Source organism: Lepidochelys kempii, chromosome 5 (genome assembly GCF_965140265.1).
Source record: "Lepidochelys kempii isolate rLepKem1 chromosome 5, rLepKem1.hap2, whole genome shotgun sequence".
Taxonomy (NCBI): domain Eukaryota; kingdom Metazoa; phylum Chordata; order Testudines; family Cheloniidae; genus Lepidochelys; species Lepidochelys kempii.
In genome coordinates this window covers 41,988,629-42,010,037 of record NC_133260.1, presented here as the reverse complement: position 1 = coordinate 42,010,037, position 21,409 = coordinate 41,988,629, and the positions used below count along the sequence as shown (strand labels likewise).

Here is a 21,409-nt window from a genome sequence, read left to right as displayed (position 1 = left end):
GCATTTTTCAGGAACATAACTACAATGTTAAGCTGGATCACCCAAGGGGAAAAAATGGTGGGTGCAGCCCCCCTATCAATGCCTCTCCCTCCCCCCCAGCATCTCCCACCCACCTGCAGGCCTTGCCAATCAGTGCCTCCCTCTCCCTGTCAACACCTACCGCCTGCTGCGGATCAGCTGTTTCGCAGCATCAGGAGGTGCTGTGGGGGAGGGGAAGAGCAAGGGTGCAGCGTGCTTGGGGGAGGGGGTGGAGTGGGGGCAGGAAGAGGTAGAGTGGGAAGGGGTGGATTGGGGCAGGGCCTGAGCGGAGCTGTGGGGGGAGCACCCCTCAGCAGATTAGACACTTTGCACATATGTTTACAGTCTGGTACCAAGCCAGCTTCCCAGCCAATTGTGGTTACGGCACAAATTCACCAATAAGGTCCATCTCTATCACAGTTGGTAATGAATCCTTGTGTATCACTGGAACAGGAATCAGAGAGTTTATTAGCAAATTCAAATCGATTCAAATAGACAGTCCTTCAGGGATGGGAAGGCAAGTTGAAGAAGTTAGGATTTCTCCAATACCTTCAACACCTAAGACTTCATCAGGATCCCCGAATAAGAGTTTTTCTCCAGTCTCTTTAATTCAGCCTAGACAATTTCGCTCAGAACTGAGAATGGGCCCTTATCAATAGCTGGACCTGGAAAAGAGATTTTACAAGCAAACTCAGTCACAGGATCCGTATGCTCAAAGATATTTTCAGCCAGAACTGAATGTGGAGTTTTGGCTAGATTGGCAATTTCCACCTTGGTTTAGGTGGGCTCATTCTCCTGCGCATTATTCCTCAGTATGGTAATAGACCTTCTCTGATTCTGCACCGAGAGGGCATTCGTGCTTCAGAGCTGAAGAGTTTGGATCTGCAAATAATGTGTAAAAGCACTGGATTCTTCAGATGATTTAGCCTATAGCCTAAGCCATATCTTTAAGATCAGTGGGTCTTTGTTGAGATCAGTGGGTCTTTCTCCTGAGACAAGAATGAGAATTTAAGATCTTCTATTTGAGGGAGATGGTCTATTCAGTATAAAGACGGATGAGATCTGAGAGAAAATGAAAAATGTAAGCTCCACTGCTGGATCTTTAGGTATTTTTCAGACAACTTAGAGATCATCTCTTCCACTATTTAGATAGCTGAGACAGTACCTGCCTTCTTCATTGGCTTCTTACTTCTAAGAACATAAGAACTGCCATACTGGGTCAGATCAAAGGTCCATCTACCCCACTATCCTGTCTTCTGATAGTGGTGGCTCATGCCAGGTGCTTCAGAAGGAATGAACAGGTAATCATCAAGTGATCCATCCCTGTTGCCCATTCCCAGCTTCTGGCAAACAGAGGCTAGGGACACCATCCCTGTCCATCCTTCACAGAATCATAGAATATCAAGGTTGGAAGGGACTTCAGGAGGTCACCTAGTCCAACCCCCTGCTCAAAGCAGGACCAATCCCCAACTAAATCATCCCAGCCAGGGCTTTGTCAAGCCTGACCTTAAAAACTTCATAGGAATTAGATTCCACCACCTCCCTAGGTAACGCATTCCAGTATTTCACCACCCTCCTAGTGAAAAAGTTTTTCCTAATATCCATCCTAAACCTCCCCCACTGCAGCTTGAGACCATTACTCCTTGTTCTTTCATCTGCTACCACTGAGAACAGTCTAGATCCATCCTCTTTGGAACCCCCCTTTCAGGTAGTTGAAAGCAGCTATCAAATCCCCCCTCATTCTTCTCTTCCACAGACCAAACAATCCCAGTTCCCTCAGCCTCTCCTCTTAAGTCATGTGTTCCAGTCCCCTAATCATTTTTGTTGCCCCCGCTGGACTCTTTCCAATTTTTCCACGTCCTTCTTGTAGTGTGGGGCCCAAAACTGGACACAGTACTCCAGATGAGGCCTCACCAATGTCGAATAGAGGGGAACGATCACGTCCCTCGATCTGCTGGCAGTGTCCCTACTTATACATCCCAAAATGCCATTGGCCTTCTTGGCAACAAGGGCACACTGTTGACTCATATCCAATTCTCGTCCACTGTAACCCCTAGGTCCTTTTCTGCAGAACTGCTGCCTAGCCATTCGGTCCCTAGTCTGTAGCAGTATAAGAGATTCTTCTGTCCTAAGTGCAGGACTGTGCACTTGTCCTTGTTGAACCTCATCCGATTTCTTTTGGCCCAATCCTCTAATTTGTCTAGGTCCCTCTGTATCCTATCCCTACCCTCCAGCATATCTACCTTTCCTCCCAGTTTAGTGTCATCTGCAAATTTGTTGAGGGTGCAATCCACACCATCCTCCAGATCATTTATGAAGATATTGAACAAAACCGGCCCCAGGACTGATGCTTGGGGCACTCCACTTGATACCGGCTGCCAACTAGACATGGAGCCATTGATCACTACCCGTTGAGCCTGACAATCTAGCCAGCTTTCTATCCACCTTATAGTCCATTCATCCACCCCATACTTCTTTAACTTGCTAACAAGAATACTGTGGGAGACTGTGTCAAAAGCTTTGCTAAAGTCAAGGAACAACACGTCCACTGCTTTCCCCTCATCCACAGAGCCAGTGATCTCGTCATAGAAGGCAATTAGATTAGTCAGGCATGACTTGCCCTTGGTGAATCCGTGCTGACTGTTCCTGATCACTTTCCTCTCCTCTAAGTGCTTCAGCATTGATTCTTTGAGGACCTGCTCCATGATTTTTCCAGGGACTGAGGTGAGGCTGACTGGTCTGTATTCCCAGGATCCTCCTTCTTCCCTTTTTTAAAGATGGGCACCACATTAGCCTTTTTCCAGTCGTCCGGGACTTCCCCCGATCGCCATGAGTTTTCAAAGATAATGGCCAATGGCTCTGCAATCACTTCTGCCAACTCCTTTAGCACTCTCGGATGCAGCGCATCCGGCCCCATGGACTTGTGCTCGTCCAGCTTTTCTAAATAGTCCCAAACCACTTCTTTCTCCACCGAGGGCTGGTCACCTCCTTCCCATGCTGTGCTGCCCAGTGCAGTAGTCTGGGAGCTGACCTTGTTCGTGAAGACACAGGAAAAAAAGCATTGAGTACATTAGCTTTTTCCACATCCTCGGTCACTAGGTTGCCTCCCTCATTCAGTAAGGGGCCCACACTTTCCTTTACTTTCTTCTTGTTGCTAACATACTGAAGAAACCCTTCTTGTTACTCTTAACATCTCTTGCTAGCTGCAACTCCAGGTGTGATTTGGCCTTCCTGATTTCACTCCTGCATGCCCGAGCAATATTTTTATACTCTTCCCTGGTCATTTGTCCAATCTTCCACTTCTTGTAAGCTTCTTTTTTGTGTTTAAGATCAGCAAGGATTTCACTGTTAAGCCAAGCTGGTCGCCTGCCATATTTACTATTCTTTCTACACATCGGGCTGGTTTGTCCCTGTAACCTCAATAAGGATTCTTTAAAATACAGCCAACTCTCCTGGACTCCTTTCCCCCTCATGTTATTCTCCCAGGGGATCCTGCCCATCAGTTCCTGAGGGAGTCAAAGTCTGCTTTTCTGAAGTCCAGGGTCCGTATTCTGCTGCTCTCCTTTCTTCCCTGTGTCAGGATCCTGAACTCGACCATCTCACGGTCACTGCCTCCCAGGTTCCCATCCACTTTTGCTTCCCCTACTAATTCTTCCTTGTTTGTGAGCAGCAGGTCAAGAAGAGCTCTGCCCCTAGTTGGTTCCTCCAGCACTTGCACCAGGAAATTGTCCCCTACACTTTCCAAAAGCTTCCTGGATTGTTTGTGAACTGCTGTATTGCTCTCCCAGCAGATATCAGGGTGATTGAAGTCTCCCATGAGAACCAGGGCCTGTGATCTAGTAACTGCCGTGAGTTGCCGGAAGAAAGCCTCGTCCACCTCATCCCCCTGGTCCGGTGATCTATAGCAGACTCCCACCACGACATCACCCTTTTTGCTCACACTTCTAAACTTAATCCAGAGACTCTCAGGTTTTTCTGCAGTTTCATACTTGAGCTCTGAGCAGTCATACTGCTCCCTTACATACAATACAACTCCTCCACCTTTTCTGCCCTGCCTGTCCTTCCTGAACAGTTTATATCCATCCATGACAGTACTCCCACCAGGTCTCTGTTGTTCCAATCACATCGTAATTCCTTGACTGTGCCAGGACTTCCAGTTCTCCCTGCTTGTTTCCCAGGCTTCTTGCATTTGTGTATAGGCACTTGAGATAACTCGGTGATCATCCCTCTTTCTCAGTATGAGGCAGGAGCCCTGCCCTCTCACATGCTCCTGCTTATGCTTCCTCCCGGTATCCCACTTCCCCACTTACCTCAGGGCTTTGGTCTCCATTCCCCGGTGAACCTAGTTTAAAGCCCTCCTCACTAGGTTAGCCAGCCTGCTTGCGAAGATGCTCTTCCCTCTCTTCGTTAGGTGGAGCCTGTCTCTGCCTAGCACTCCTCCTTCTTGGAACACCATCCGATGGTCAAAGAATCCAAAGCCTTCTCTCCGACACCACCTGCGTAGCCATTCGTTGACTTCCACGATTCGACGGTCTCTACCCAGGCTTTTTCCTTCCACAGGGAGGATGGACGAGAAGACCATTTGCACCTCAGACTCCTTTATCCTACTTCCCAGAGCCACGTAGTCTGCAGTGATCCGCTCAAGGTCATTCTTGGCAGTATCATTGGTGCCCACGTGGAGCAGCAGGAAGAGGTAGCGATCCGAGGGCTTGATGAGTCTCGATAGTCTCTCTGTCACATTGTGAATCCTAGCTCCTGGCAAGCAGCAGACTTCTTGGTTTTCCTGGTCAGGGCGGCAGATAGATGACTCAGTCCCCCTGAGGAGAGAGTCCCCGACCACCACCACCCGCCTCCTTCTCTTGGGAGCGGTGGTCGTGGATCCCCAACCCCTTTGCTAATAGCATTGATGGACCTATCCTCCATGAATTTATCTCGTTCTTTTTTGACCCCTGTTATAGTCCTGGCCTTCACAACATCCTCTGGTAAAGAGTTTTACAGGTTGTGTGAAGAAATACTTCCTTTTGTTCTGCCAAAGAAGGAATTAATAACTGTCTCAACATCACTGTGAACAACAGCAAAACAGAAGAAGAAGGTCATTTAAACCTTGTAATAAAAAGAAGTCTGCGACTTCAACACATTCTGTGCCTAATTCAGGGTCACAGATTTACCGTAAGGTCAGAGAGCTGTAAACCATTCCTGTTAGACACTTCTCCTCCTCCGTTTGGGGACCACATAGCCCACTTTTATCACCCATGGCAATCAATAACTTTGGACAGGTGGATTCTAGATATTAGCAGTTATTTAATACAGTTCAAGTCCCCATATCCTCCATATCCTCCCAACCCCCTCTCCCATTGACCTTGTCAGGGATACAGCTCAAAAGAACTTGCTGATTGCCAAGGTTCTTTCTCTTTTAGAGTCAGGAACAAGAGAGGAGGTACCTCATGAGTACATATGTTTATAAAAAAGTTCTATTTCTGCATGTTATCTCTAGTTTCTGTAATCCCTTCTCTTTTGCCTCAGGATTGGTTTGCAGCTCTGAATTTGAAAGATGCTTATTTCCATATTTCAAACAAGCCATGTCATCAGAAATATCTGTGTTTTATGGTAGGAGAAGACCATTTTCAGTACAGGGTCCTCCCTTTTGGCCTGTCAACTGCACTGAGAGTGTTTACAAAATGTCTTTTAGTAGCAGCAGCATATCTCAGAAAACAAGGAATATTTGTGTAGCCTTACATAGACAATTGGTTAACAAAGGCATTATCAGTGGAAAAGAGCCTGATAGGTATAAATCAGATGTTTACTTTTTGCCAGTCTGAGGTTATATATAAATTGGGAAAAATCACTCCTGAGTCCAATGCTGAGAATTGTAGGCCAGGCCTTTCCTCCATAAGGTCCTCCATACTTCTGCAATTTGAGGTCTCCAAAACAGAGGGTATTCTTTTTTCTAAGGTTAATGAATCTTCTAATATCAACCATGTCAGTTACTCTATACGTTTGTCTTTAGATGAGAGCTGCAGCACTATTATTGAGAAATTACAAACTGGGGTGGACAATATGCATTGAAAACTAATAAGCCACAGCAGGTATTATCTGCTCTGTGGTGGTGGACACAGGGTCAAAATGCAATGAAGGGAATACCATTAAATCTCCGGTTTCAGAGTAGCAACCGTGTTTGTCTGTATATGCAAAAAGAAAAGGAGGACTTGTGGCACCTTAGAGACTAACAAATTTATTTGAGCATAAGCTTTCGTGAGCTACAGCTCACTTCATCGGATGCATTCAGTGGAAAATACAGTGGGGAGATTTATATACACAGAGAACATGAAACAATGGGTGTTACCATACACACTGTAATGAGAGTGATCAGGTAAGGTGAGCTATTACCAGCAGGAGAGTGGGGGTGGGGGGGACCTTTTGTAGTGATAATCAAGATGGGCCATTTCCAACTGTTGACAAGATCGGCTGAGGAACAGCGTGGGGGGGGGGGGAGGGGTAGAATAAACATGTGCTATCTGGAATAGTTACCTCAGATGCATCCACTCTGGGATAGGTGCCCTAAAATCTGAATGGTTACATGGATTGCTTTGAAATTTGATGTATCTCATGGGGACAGGGGATAGCATTAGTGATCCAAATTTGGGGTAATTTGAGCAAGGCATTTCTGAGTTACGTGTCTCCCCAGAACAGTTTCTTTGTGCTATCTTTTACTGTTAAACCGAGAGAATCACAGACCTCAATGAGATTGATGGCTATGCACTCATCCTTCAATTAACATAACTAAGCATAAGTTAATTACAATCCTCCACTTAAGACAAAAGGAGTTTTGGACTGAGAGGTTGGAGATTTCTACAATTTGTGAGGCTTGGGTTGCAATTTTATTTTGGGGGGAATATACTCAATGTCTTTGGGAAAACAAATTAGACATGTGGATGCTTCCTGGAGGGGAGAAACATTAGGGGGCAGAGGATGGGAGGAATAGGTAGACAGGGGTTAGTGACTGCAGCAAGGCAATGGCAACTATGGGGAGGAGGATAAATGGGAGTGGGTCGTAGGGGAGGGAAGATAGGTTAGTAGCTCAGGTGAGAAAGTGTGAGGGTTAGAGGGAGTGTATGGATAGGACACTGGGAAGGGGGACATGGGGGTGAGGAGTCAGGAGACTGTGGGAGAAAAGGGGTAGGGGCACCTCTTAGCCCAACATGCTCCCTTCCTGTTTGGGCCCAGATCTGGGGAGCCCCTGCAGAGGGTCTGAGTCCCCCACCATGCTTCCACATGTGAGCTGGCATATGGGGGCCTTGCCCCTCTTGGGGTGTCTAATGCCTCCCCATGTGTGTACCAGGATCAGTGCTCATCTACCCCACCCTCTGCCCTTGTGTGAGCTGGGTTCTGGAGAAGGGCTTGCCCGTTTGGGAAGGCCTGAGGCCCTTCCCTGCCCCCAATATGATCCAGAATCTGAGAAATTCCTGACCCTGTGGGTGGGGAGCTAAGAACAGACATACTTCATACATATCACAGGATCTAAAGTACTCAGATGGGGATGGGAACACCCACTGAGTGAATGGAGCAGTTCACATGTCTCAGAGCTATTGTTTCTGGTTTTATTCATCTCCAAGGGGTATTCTCATTCAGATGATAACACCCCATTGAGATGAACGGGCCACTTCACTTCTTTCAGAGCCTCCTTTGCAGAAGATGGATGTGCAGGGAAGTCCTTTTACTCCTCCATCTCTCTGTCCTTCCTATTTAAAGGATGATATTCTAAATGCGCTGATATTCACATGCTTGCATGGCTTTTCTTGAAATTTGCTATGCATTGTTGGGGTGCAGAGAAGGGCTGGTGAGATAAATTTGGTGTCATTTGAGTCAGGGGTTCTGAAGACAAGCTCCAAAAAAAAAAAATAGCCATTTTTCAAAAAGTTTCTAGGTGGGTTTTTTTTTTTAAACTGAATTAGAGATCAAACTATTGCTGTGATGCAGGTTGAAATGGTCTCAGTCAGTTAATTTTTACCCAAGGTAGTGCATGGCACCCACTAAATCTTTGGAAGAGCCAAATTGTGAATGGTAATTAAGAACATATTCACTCTTTTGCTTGTGTAGGTATGCAGTGTGAAAGGATTATAGTGCGATGCACCAATAAAGAAAAAACATTAAGATGGTTTCTATGCAATCACTTCATGCATGCATGGGTAGTTTGAGTGAATGTGCTGACACCATTGCCCTTGATGAAAAAGCTACCACTGATTTTTCTAATCCGAACCTTTGTACACCTGTGCAATAAAGATTTAATATCTCATGTTGCTTAATATAACTTGTTTTTATTTTATGGGGAGGTTTACTGTGAACACAGCAGAATACTCAGCAGCTAGTCTAATTAATATTTTTATTATAATAGGTAAGAAAGAGCCAGAGAACTTTGTATGTGGGGGTGGGAATGGGAATGGGGGGACAGGGAAAGGGGTTGCAGCTGTGGAGGGGGTGGGAAACAATAGTGGGTGGTAGCCAAGCCTTTTTGAGAAAAATCTGTATTTTACTGGCCTGGGACGGAGGTGGATGCAAGTGGCTGCTTCCTGATCTTGCATCAGACTACTGTGATGTTTTCAAAGACAGAGTGCAGCGGTTTGGAACTGACAGAGTAGGCACCTCAACCACTAAGGGAAAAGAAATATGTGTGCTGCTAGGTTTGCCATCATGTGAATTCTGGGTGATTCCTGGATCATAAGGTTGCAGAAGCTTGTGGGAGAGCAAGCAGTACACTGTGACAAAGGGATTGTTAACTACAGTCTGATTTGGGTGGAGAGATGTTGCACACTGTGCAGCATCTAACCGATGACTTGAATGAGCTGCCGGACATTGAGGTGATTCATGCTGGTGGAAATAATCTGAGCCTTTTTCCTGGTGTGCACATAGAATGATAGAGATTTGAACTGGAGGAGACCGAGAGAGGTCATTGTGTGTTTACCCCACACAAAGCCTGAATAAATTAAAAGGGTCAATTAAGTCTGTGACAGGTGGCACCTGGAGGAGAGTCAAGGCTGATAAGCTCTGATCCACGATGAAGCCCAGTGGGGTAAGGGGCAGGCTAAGCTGTTATAAAACCAGGAAATAGAGAGTAAGAAGACAACTGCAGCACAGAAGTCCTTCAGTCACTGTCTGTCTTAGAGAGGAAAAAGAGGAAACCAGGGGAGAAGAGAAGCCCAGGGACCCAGGCCCTGTGTGGAGGGCATACCCAGAGGAGGCTGAAGAAGGAACCTGATAGCAGTGAAGCAGGCAGCAGCCCAGGGCAGCAGCAAGATTTGAGACAGTGAAGACCTTGGCAGCTGGTGTAGCGTTCCGGGGCTGGAACCTGGAGAAGTGGGTGGGCCCAGGTTCCTCTACCATCCACTGGGGACGTGGCACAGACTAGGCTGTGGAGCAAAGGGACTGCCTGAGACAGTTTGTCCAGTTGGACTTTGATACTGCCCTGGAAGGGAAAACTATAGTGACCTGGCCAGAGGTTAAGTCACAAAGAAGGTGCACCCTGGATGATGAAGAAGGATGATTGTGTGCTAATCCCCAAATGAGCCAGAAGGAGAAACCAGAGAAGTGGGTAACAAACCCCATGATAGTCATCTAGTCCAGTCCCCTGCTCTGAGGCAGGACTAAATATTATATAGGCCATCACTAATAGGTGTTTGGAAATTTTTAAAAACAGGTTAGACGGTGACAAGAGATTTCACAACCTCTGTAGGTAACTTTTTCTGGTGCTTAACTATCTTTACAGTTAGGAAGCTTTTCTATAAAGTCTAACTCAAATCTCCCTTGCTGTAATTTAAGCCCATTGCTTCTTGTCCTATCCTCAGTGGATAAGGAGAAGAATTTATCACCCTTCTCTTTATAACAACCTTTTATGTACTTGAAGACTGTTATCATGTCTCCCCTCAGTCTTCTCTTCTCCAGACTATACAAACCCATTTTTTTCAATATTCCCTCATGGATCATGTTTTCTAGACGTTTAATAATTTTTGTTGCTCTCTTCTAGACTTTCTTCAATTTGTCCACATCTTTCCTGAAGTGTGATGCCCAGAACTTCACACCATACTTCAGCTGAAGCCTTATCAATGCAGAGCAGAGTGGAAGAATTATTTCTCATGTCTCTCTTGCACCTGAGCTAATATAGCCCAGAATTATGTTTGCTTTTTTTCAACACTATTACATTGTTGACTCACATTTAGTTTATGATCCACTATAACCCCCAGATCCTTTTCTGCAGTTTTCCTTCCTAAATAGTCATTTCCCATTTTTAATTTGTGCAATTGATTATTCCTTCCTAAGTGTAATACAATACACTGCATTTCTCTTTATTGCATTTCATCCTATTAATTTCAGACCATTTCTCCAGTTTGTCAGATCACTTTGAATTCTAATACTGTCTTCCAAAGCACTTGCAACCCCTCCCAATTTGGTATTGTCTTCAAATTTTAAAAGTATATCCTCTATGCCATTATCCAAATCATTTATGAAGATATTGAATAGAACCAGACCCAGGAGAGATCCAGGCTGTACCCTGCTTGACTGACTGTGAACCATTGATAACTACCCTCTGAGTACACTTTCACAACCAGTTGTGAACCCTCTTTATAGTAGATTCGTTTAAGCTATATTTCCCTAGTTAGCTTATGAGAATGTCATGTGAGACAGTATCAAAAGCCCTCACTAAAGTCAATGTATATCACATCTACTGCTTCCCTCCCTGTCCCCAAAATGTGTAACCCTGTCAAAGAAGATTAGGTTGGTATGACATGATTTGCTCTTGACAAATCCATGTTGACTGTTACTTACCTTATTATCATCTAAGTGCTTACAAATTGATTGTTTGATTATTTGTTCCATTATCTTTCTGGGTGCCAAAGTTAAGCTGACTGCTCTATAATTCCCTGGGTTGTCCTTATTCCCCTTTGAATAGATAGTTAATATAGTTGCTCTTTTCAGTCCTTTGGGATCTCTCCCATCTTCCATAAGCTCTGAAAGAAAATCGCTAATGGCTCAGAGATCTCTTCATACTGTTCCTTAAGTATTCTAAAATATCTTTCATCAGGCCCTACTGACTGGAAGACATCTAACGCGTCTAAGTAATGCTTAACTTGTTCTTTCCCTATTTTAGCCTCCAATCCTACTTCATTTACATAGATGTTCGCTACGTTACCTTTTTTGTGAAAATTGAAACAAAAAGGGTATTTAATACTTGCTGCGTTTTCCGTATCTCATACAGTGTATGAGAGCAGATTTGGACCGCATCGTAGAGTTGTGTCCAGGAGCTGTGATAGTTTTCTCTGAATTGGCTGGGGTTGGGGAGGGGAAGGAAGGGAGCAAGCGAATGAGTTCTATGGGAATCTCTTTTGTACCTAACTCTAACCAGGATATACTGTAATGGTGTGTATAAGGATTTTTTTCTTCCGCTTGGCATCCATCTTTGAAACCTTGTGGTGGATGTGGGGATGGAGAGTGGGCTTGGGGAGAGGTAGGGAGTGAGCTCTATGGGAATCTCTTGTGTACCACCCTCAACGCAGGCTAAACACACCCCTTAGCCTGTGATATCCTCCTCCATAACAATAATGTTATTGCTCATAACCCAGAAATCCTGCCCTAACAAACCAAAGATTAACTGTATGTCAATCACAATAATAAACATGAGGGTTGATTATTACCAGGCTGTGGATCAGTGCCCTGGCCCTGCTTTGCTGTCTCTCCATGCTTGTCCTTGTATCCATCCCCAAAGAGGTCATCAGAAAAAGGGCCCAGAACATCCTAACCCATGCTGCTGAGTGGGCTTATTTGGGGCTTGAAAGTCTGCATGCTGGGGGGTACACATTTTCAGATGGTAGGACAGGGCTGAGCTGGATTGAGTTGCAGAAACAGAGCAGGCCACGTGGAAAAAGAAAGGTTAAACTTTGAACAAGGATATATAAACAGCAGGTAACTTCCAGTCCATAGAGAAGAAATGGGAGTGGGTAGGGAATGAGAAGGCTGAAAGGCTGAAGGATACAGGGACAAGGAATTGTGGGAATGACGGTGGAGGCCAGTGTAGACTGGAGGGCAAGTCACCGCATCGTTACATTCACCATGTCACAAAGTGAGCGGGTAGAATGGCAGGGCATAGTCAACACTTGTTCTTATCCGCACTCCTAGGTGAGCGCACTGGCTCAATTTCAGCACACTCCTGGATGCACATCTAAAGGTGTTGACTGAGGATACTGGGGCAAAAACCTGTGGCTCGACATGCAGAAAACTGGAAGTGTAGATATAGTTGCCCTTTGTTCCAGGCACTTCATGTGAGTCAAGTAATAGGAGGGGAGAAAATAACAGCAGTAGAAATGTTTGTATACCGGGAGTGAAGATTTCAGGGAGTTGCATTCCCTGCTTGTGGGGGAAGGGGGCTAAGTACAGTAGTGAGAAGGGGGCCAAGTTGGAGGGAGGAACACAGTGAATGGGTCAGGGGCATGGCAGGGCTGGTGGGGCCCAGCTAATGTGGGGAGAGGGGAGCTGGCTGGCTCAGTATTGAAATTGTGGAACACTATATGTACAACTCTCTAAATGACTAGCTCCTACCAACAACATACTTTACAAAAACAAGGAAATTCAATGACATAAAACTACATTAATGCATGGTTAAAGTTGCTTGGTGGGATGTCATTCCCTTTGCAGAACACTGAACTGAGCAAAACTCAAACTACTGAAAACCAGGAAATGCACAATTAAGATTGTCCATGCAAGCTTAACTCTGCCGTCTTTCAGCAGTGCCCCAATATGCCCCATTAACACACAGTTTTCTCTGCCAACCATACAGTTGCTGAAAAGTACAATCTCTTTGCCTCCTTTTACAATCCACTCACTCTTACCCACACAACTCTACCTAACACTATTAAAAGATAGCAGATTGGGGGTGGGGAGGTTGCCCACACAACCCACCAAGCAACCTTAACTCTGTGTTAACTTAGTTTTTTGCCACTAAATTGCATATCAGCATGTTAGAATTGAGAGCAATCAATCAGGCCTTAAGAACATTTCTGCCTCAGCTCAGACACAGTGTCAGGTGGAAACAGACAATATGACAGCATTATATTATCTGAACAAACAAGGGGGAGCGCATTCTTTGCAATAGTACAGAGAAGCGACTCCTTCAGTCTTTAGGAGTGGTGTATAAATACACCAAGTAGCAATACATGAATCAGAGAAACACAATGTACAGGCAGACCAGCTGAGTCCATCAACCTCTCAAATACAGAAGCAGTTTCTGAAGAAGGAAATGGCAGCAGAGCTTTTTAGTTCGTGGGGATATCCTGTAATGACTTTTTTGCATCTTGCAGCAGCTGGAAGAGTTGGAGCTTTTGTCTGAGGGCAGGCAGAGACAAGGACTCGATATCAGATGCATTTCTGATGAATTGGGGCCAGAGTCTGATGTGTGCATTCCCTCCATTTCCCCTGATTTAAAGAGTGATAAAATAAGATAAGGCCAGAATGATTTTGTTAGCGCTGGCCTGGGCCAGGCAGCAGTGGTATCCAAATATAGTTCATTTGTCCAAGGTATTATACAAACTCCTACCATTAGTGTTGGACTTGTTGTCACAACAAGGAGTGGTGAATCACCCAGACCTTTGGTCTCTTTTCCTCACAACTTGGAGGATAGGATTCTGGGATTGTTAGAACAGTCTTGTTCTTTAGAGTTGAAAAATGTACTGATGAATTTAAGGGAAGAATCAACATGCAAATACTATGTTACAAACAGAAAAGATTTTTATTGTGGATTTCCATTTATGAGGTGGATCCATTTACTGCACCCATTAGCTGTAAATTGGAATATCTATTATATCTAAAAAGGTCGGTTTCTCCCTGTCATCTATAAAGATCCATCTTTCTGCAATATCAGCATACCATGTCTCTCTGGATAGTAAATCAATTTTTACTTATGATATAGTTAAAAGGTTTTTAAAAGGTCTTAACAATCTATATCCTCCAGTCAGGTATCCTGTACCACTTGGGATTTGACTTTAGTGCTTGTTCAAGTAATATAACAACCATTTTGACCTATGCAGAGCTATATATTTTTCCATTTATAGATTAAGACAGTATTCTTAATACCTGTCACCTCGGAAAGGCATATGAGTGAATTACAAGCCTTAATAGCAGACCTACCATCTACTGTATTTCATAAAGATAAAGTAGTATTATGCACTCATCCAAGGTTCTTACCCACAGCGATATCCAATATTCATAAAAATCAATCTATAATTTTATCCCAAATCTCACATTTAGGTTGGTGGTGTTAGATTATGTACGATATATGTTAGGAGTGCATTAGCCTATATAGACAGAACTAAGCATTTCAGACAATCTCCTAACTTGTTTACCTTTTATAAAGAGAGGAACAAAGGTAGGTCTGTACGAGTGCAAACACTTTCCAGATGGGTTAGACTATGTATTAAAGAGGCTTGTGGTTTAAAGGATATCCCTTTTCCTAGGGAGTTAGTGCACATCCTACCAGGGCTAAAGCAGCTTCTATGGCATTCTTCAGACACATTCCTTTAATAGAAATTTGTAGAATGGCAACAAGAAGTACAATACATACTTTCACTAGGCACTACTTATTAGACTTAGAACCTAGGTTAGATGCAAAAGTTTGCAAGGCAGTCCTGCAATCATTATTTAGTTAGGACTCTGTTTTTTCCCACCCTCATGGGTCAGAATTACTTTACTTATTAGGCCACCCTATGGGTGGGAATATGCAGAGGACACTCAAAATAGAAATCAGGGTTACTTACTTGTAACTGGAGTTCTTTGAGATGGACTCTGCATATTCACACTCACCGCCACCTTCCACACTTCTTCAGAGACCTACTTATCAAAGGGCCTGGGGTCTCTGGATAAGGAACTGAGGTGGCTGGAGTGCCACACCTCTTTTATACTCTTGCTGTGGAACATTTGCTAAGAGAAGGAGAGAGGGAGATGTGTGAATGCGCCAACTGGTGCTGCTAGTTTGAGTTCTACCATTCAGGCTGCACCAGTCAGAGCATCCCATGAATGCAGATATGTAGAGACCATCTTGAAGAACTCCAGTTACAGGTAAGTAACCTTCATTTTTTTAGTGCCGAGAATGGAGATCTTGCAAAGTGACAGTGTGACGGCCTTGTTGTCTAATGGAGGAAAGTCTGAAAAGAGGATTATCCATCTGCAAATACTACTTATGGCTGGGGGATGCATCTCCTTTAGCTCAAGTGGTGAAGCTGCTGCTTTGTGACCTGAGACTTTAGTTCTAGTCCCAACTGGGAGAGATTGTTCTGAGCACAGTAAAACAAAATGTTTTCAACATGCCTGCAAGAGATTTGGTGGCTGAAGATTATTCAGAACCAGTCCCTGCTGTTCGTTTGGACAGGTTTATGTAGTCATATGTAAGATCTGACAGGACAGGTTTACCTACTCAGTTTAATCACACAGATATATTGGTCTAATGTTGTAGAGCACAGATACATGTCTAAAGATATAGCATATGGAGGTATCTGACCTGGCACGCTGAGGATCTTGGATTAATGGTGAGAGTGGGCACCAAGTATGCCTGGTGCTAAAACATGTCTTTTTTCTAAATAAATCTGAATTTTAAAAAGAATCTTGATGTTTATAGTCAACCTGAGTGTCTGCCATATTTGACTGGATTTACTGAGTAACAATGGCAACATTTGAAAGGTAAGTTGTTTAACTGGTTTAAAGCAGGCAAAAGGTTAAGAAAACATGAAGAAAATCTTTTAAAACTTAGTTATATTGCCTTTGGGTCCTTGCAGACCATAAATAATGCTTTCTGAAATGTATCCTTCTGACTACCCTGAGGGCTAGTAGGCCTCAAAGGTTGGTGGGTCTGATGGGTTTTCCTTTCAGCTTCCTGAATCTAATGTATGTGAAAGGGGGTTGGCCAGAGCTCACCCAGCTTAAGTAAAATAACCACAAGAAAAAGGTGCGAAAATAAATCTGATAGTGTTTTGATGACTGTTGTGCAGTTCAGAAAAAAGTATTAGATGCCTAGCATTTGAGGTGAAAGTTTCTCATATTATCATGTTTCAGATTAATTCACTTAACATGGGATCCCACATTCTAAATGCCATCACACAGAAACAGTCGGTGGACTTTACGGAGCAATTGGAGAGTGATGAACTGAAGCTGTTGTTTAAGAGGATATTGTTACTATGATTTTTTTTCTCCTGCAAAAGAATTTAGCATTCCTGGATATTCTTAGTTTTAAAAAATGTAACTAAATTAAAGTTCTTGTTGAAACACCACCATATACCTCTGTGCAGACTGGCTAATTCCTAAAGTTTTATATAAGCTAGCGGTTCTCAATCTTTTTTTTTCTGAGCCTCCTCCCCTCCCCCCCCCAATATGCTATAAAAATTCCATAGCCCACCTGCACCACAACTGATTTTCAGTAGATTAAAAGCCAGGGCCAGCATTAGGAGGTAGCAATCTGAGCAGTTGCCTAGGACCTCATACCACAGGGGGCCCCACAAAGCTAAGTTACTCAGGCTATGTCTTCAGCCCTGGGCAGGGTGGCTCATGATTCGGCTTTCTGCCCTGGGTCCCAGTGAGTCTAATGCTGGCCCTAGTCTCTGGTTTATGTTGGTGGCCCCCCTGAAACCTGCTCCTGGCTCCCCAAGGGTTCTCAGACATCTAGTTGAGAACCAGTGATATATGGCGCATCTAGGTCCTTCATTTTACCTCTGTTAAAATCTATCTCATACAAAACCCAAGTCTTCAAAAGGAAAGGAGCATGTAAAAGTGTAGTGACTGAAATTTTCTCATTGAAATAAAATTTGGCTGATATGTTAAAGCCAGGTTGTGTTAATTCTTATTTGTTTTTAGACATGTCACAATGCAGAACAAGTAAACCCCAAAACCATTATCTCTGCTTTTTTTCCATAAGGTTTTTGCATGAAACTCCTCCCAGTCCTGCAACCCTTACTCATGCACACAAACATATCCCCTATATTTCAATGAGAAATTAACTTGTGAAAAAGAATTACTTATGAGTATGCGTTGCAATCAGGCCTTCTTTTTGCTCAAGTAAACAGACCAAGATTGATCTGAAAAAAGGAAGAGGGGTGCATATTGCATGCAAATTCCAATGATAAGTATACTAGATTTATACCAATACTCTAAACTACAGGATTATTATGTGTAAGTGATTCTTCAGTCCCAACGTCTTAATTTAAATCACATGGAATTCCGGTGTTTAAGTGACAGATTCCTATTCTCTTAAAATGTTGCCATTGAGCAACAACCTATCATTATGTTTTAGTGAGTGACAATCAGTTCTGTAGGACATGTTGCTGGTTAACATAATTAAAGAGGAGCAGGAAGTGCCAGACACAGTGAACACTGAAAAAGACAAGCTTGTCAATGAGAATTAATAATGGTTTATAATTTAAATGAACATAATGCTTATGTGATGTAATGTGCAAAAATGAGACCCTGAATCTCACACTATTGCTCTTTTATTTAAAACAAAAGCATAAAAACAATAATTTTGCACTGAAATGTGACCATATTCTGTCTAATGTTATTTTGTTTGGAAACTGGGGGTTTTTTTTGCTGGAGAGGGAATAGATGGGAAATAGATTTTGTGCCATATGTAAATAAAATATTTGTTACTAAATCTACAAATATATATGCTCTTTTCTTAGAAAACAACAGTAATTTAAAATTCTCTTTACAGTGCAGTTGCCTAAAATTACAGTAAATTGAAAGCTTTCTGCAGGAGCATTCAGTCAATGGGTCCTTTCACTTTTTTAGCTTTAGGAACATTGATTACAAATAGGTGAAAGATACTTTTATTCAGCAGAAAGATGCATTTACTGTTAAGTAATGGGGTCCAACTTATTTTCAAGGAATACAGAAACAAGAGGTGGTGTGTAAAAGGCTGGATGATAACTCCATTGTACAGAACAACTACTGTGATCCAGACAGTAAACCACCAGAAAACCAAAGAGCCTGCAACACTGAGCCTTGCCCACCCGAGTAAGTACTATGGACAAATGGTAATTTATCAACTAACTGTCAAGGCAATCATTTTTTTTTATATAGAAAAATCTGTGAAATATTTACTTTTGGTGAAACGTGGTATAAAATACAATTTCCTGGTCTTGTCTTAGGATCCCATATTATCATGCAGGAGACCTGGGTTCAATTTCTGGTGCTGGCTTCTTGCTTTTCAGGCCAGAAGAAGCTGGGTGAATGGTGGAGGCACTACACTCTGACCTAGATGGGGCCCTTGTTTGATTAATGAGCAGCATTAATAAGCATATAGAAAAAATCTGTGAAGTCCAGTCTCTGTTGGACAGAAAGATGGTATTGAATCAGTTTCTTGAAGGTTGAATGTCGAGTATGGGGAGGGATGCTGAGAATAGAAATGAGGGACATCCTTAAGGCGCCAACATTGGCACAGAGGAGTTTTAAGATGAGAGGGAGAATTAACAGTCAATGCCTTTATAATAATTCTTTCCAGTTAAAAGGTTCAGTAGATATTTACATTATGAGCTAAGAGCTTGCTGTATTTTCAAATTGTATCAAGTTAAAATTTGTGATAAGATTTTCAAATATGATGCAATCTATACATAAACTTTTAGGTTGGCCCTACTGTCTACTGGTAGGGTGACCAGATAGCAAGTGAGAAAAATTGGGGCAGTGGGTAGGCGATAATAGGCGCCTATATAAGACAAAGTCCCAAATATCGGGACAATCCCTTTAAAATCGGAACACGTGGTCACCCAATCTATTGGTAACTTTTTTATCAAGTGACCTTTACTGACCAACGTATGGAATGACATTAACAAGATTTGGACTGCTTGGCATCTAACAGGAGGTGATGAGTACCTTGTAGGATTAGGTTCCTAATTGGTTATGTCTACTTGCTTTTAGTTTTTGAAGATAGCTCTATGTTACATTACAAATAAAATTAAAACCACAATTTGTATGGCAAGGAACTAGACTTCAAAAGGGATCAATTTACTTTAAAGCTGTAAGAAACAGGTGAAATATTTCACTTTGAAAAATAGTTATAGTACATGTGCAATAATTCCTTTTTATAATTATTGAGATAATTAAAACTTTTACTGAAACCAGTGAGAGAGATACAACATTTTGTCTCTTCATAATAATTCTGCCATACCATGGGAGACTGGTAATGCTTATTAACAAGGCCCTGCTCAAATCTGCCAAGTCAATTTGGCATATACCTGCCTCTGACTACCTCCAAAATGACCAGCAAGAAGTACTAAGTGTTAGGATATAGATATTCAGGCCTGTCTGCAAAGGCCTGTACTTTAAGAATTTAGGGGTATTCTTATCACTTGGCTAGTTCTAGAGGTATAAAAAAAAGAATCAAAATCACTGTCTGCTGGTGTAAGGGCCTTCTCTTACTGTGACAGTTTGAGGCCCTGTTCTTAGGCTAAGGCCTTTGGCTAAGCAGCAGAGGCAGCCATAAGCTAGGAAGTGAACAGTCACATCCTCACATTCCAAACTAGTCACATTGAAATAAGGTGCTATTGGGCTGTCAGGCACTATCAGGACAGGATTGTATTCCTATCACCTCCAGAGAAAGGGAAGTGCCTAGAAAATGTAAAAGGAAACTTAGTTTGATAGCATCCTGTCTGGCAAGAACTCACTTATCAATAGCTGGGATGTGAAATCCTCACTTCTGTTATGTTTTGTCATTATAGTTCCCACTTTGCTATTGTTTGTCTATAATCTCTGTCTGGTTCTCTGATTGTTTCTGTCTGCTGTATAATTAATTTTGCTGGGTGTAAACTAATTAAGGTGGTGGGATATAATTGGTTAGCTAATCATGTTACAATATGTTAGGATTGGTTAGTTAAATTTCAGTAGAATGATTAGTTAAGGTATAGCTAAGAATATTACTATATAAATTAGGGGCAAACAGGAAGTAAGTTGGGATTCGAAAATAAGGAAAAAGGAACTTGTATTTAAGCTTGCTGGAAGTTCACCCCAATAAACATCGAATTGTTTGCACCTTCGGACTTTGGGTATTGTTGCTCTCTGTTCATGCGAGAAGGACCAGGGAAGTGGGAGAGTGAGGGAATAAGCTCTCTAACACTAAGTACCAGCCAACGGATTTGAATATTGTTATCAACACCTGGCTCCCTGGTCATGCAAGCAGTCTAGGAGATATCAAAGGAACCGGGTTGTTCAAAGACCACCCCTTGTGAGAAGGACCTCAAGTTAGACCTTATTGATTGGAAGGGCTAGTTTTCAGTGAGATTTCAGCTGATAGTAGCTAACTGTCACACGCTTCTCTCAAAGTATGACATCCTTAGTTGGGATCAGCTCTCCAATTTGGTAGACAAACTACCAAAATAACATCAAGAGGAGATTAAGTCCCTTATGTCTGAGAGCCAGCTTACTGCCAGATCTTCACATTGGGTAGTGCTGGAAATGTCTGATACAGCAGCAAGGATTACAGCCACTACTCTTGCAATGAGGAGATCTTCATGCACCAGGTATCACGATCCCTAGAGAGGTCCATGTCACAGAGAGAACCTCCTTTTTGAGGGCAGCAAATTATTCAGTAGAGCACAAGTGAGGTGCTGCATATCCTTAAATATTCTGTTTGCAGCTATATTTTTCAACCCCATAGAGGAGAGAGCAGAGGGAGCGGCCTTTTTATAGACAGACCTCTGATGGAATACTATCTTCAGCAAAGGTCTTCAAAGCCTCTGAGGAAGAAGCAGAGATTTAATCACAGATGACTCTCTACCTCCTCCTTGACTGCCCCACAATCCAGAGTATCAGACAGGCAACAGATTTGATGCCAATGTCGAGACACTGACTGGACCATGATCACATCCTTTATCTTTCATCACTCCATTTGGCAGATGGCTTTCTTTCTTCCAAGAAGCCTCGTCTGGGACAACCTCAGACTGGTAGGTCTTTGAGATAGTAAGCAAGGGGTATTCCTTTCCATTTCAAGCTGCTCAAACCTCTCCACCCTCCATTTCCCTCTTCAGGGACCCTTCTTACATGAGACTGTTGAAGGAGAAGCTAGTTTCCCTTCTACAAATGGGAGCAGTGGAGAGAAAATGCCCTTACAGTTCAGGGGCAAGGGCTTTTATTGCCACTACTCCTTAATCCCAAAGAAGAAGGCGGGGCCACGGGGAGGCCTGTCATCCATCTTTGACATCTCAACACATTTAGCTGTCATTTCAATTTCTGCATGGTTACCCTAGCCACTATAACTCTTCTATTGGATTCTATGAACTGGTTTGTGGGTTTTGATCTGCAAGATGCATATTTTCATATTTTGATATATCCAGAGCACAGAAAGTACATGAGATTTCTGGTGGCCACATCTCACTAC

At 43.0% G+C, this 21,409-nt stretch overlaps 1 protein-coding gene across 5 annotated transcripts in view; it reads left to right on the top strand.

Moving 5' to 3' along the window:
* Window positions 1-21,409, top strand: part of ADAMTS6 (ADAM metallopeptidase with thrombospondin type 1 motif 6) — a 328,383-nt gene that overhangs the window by 267,046 nt on the left and 39,928 nt on the right. For all 5 annotated transcript variants that reach the window (XM_073344058.1, XM_073344059.1, XM_073344057.1 and 2 more), the window contains one exon: window positions 17,925-18,054. In XM_073344058.1, coding sequence (XP_073200159.1) covers window positions 17,925-18,054 — 130 coding nt within the window. The remainder of the gene's footprint in view (window positions 1-17,924; window positions 18,055-21,409) is intronic.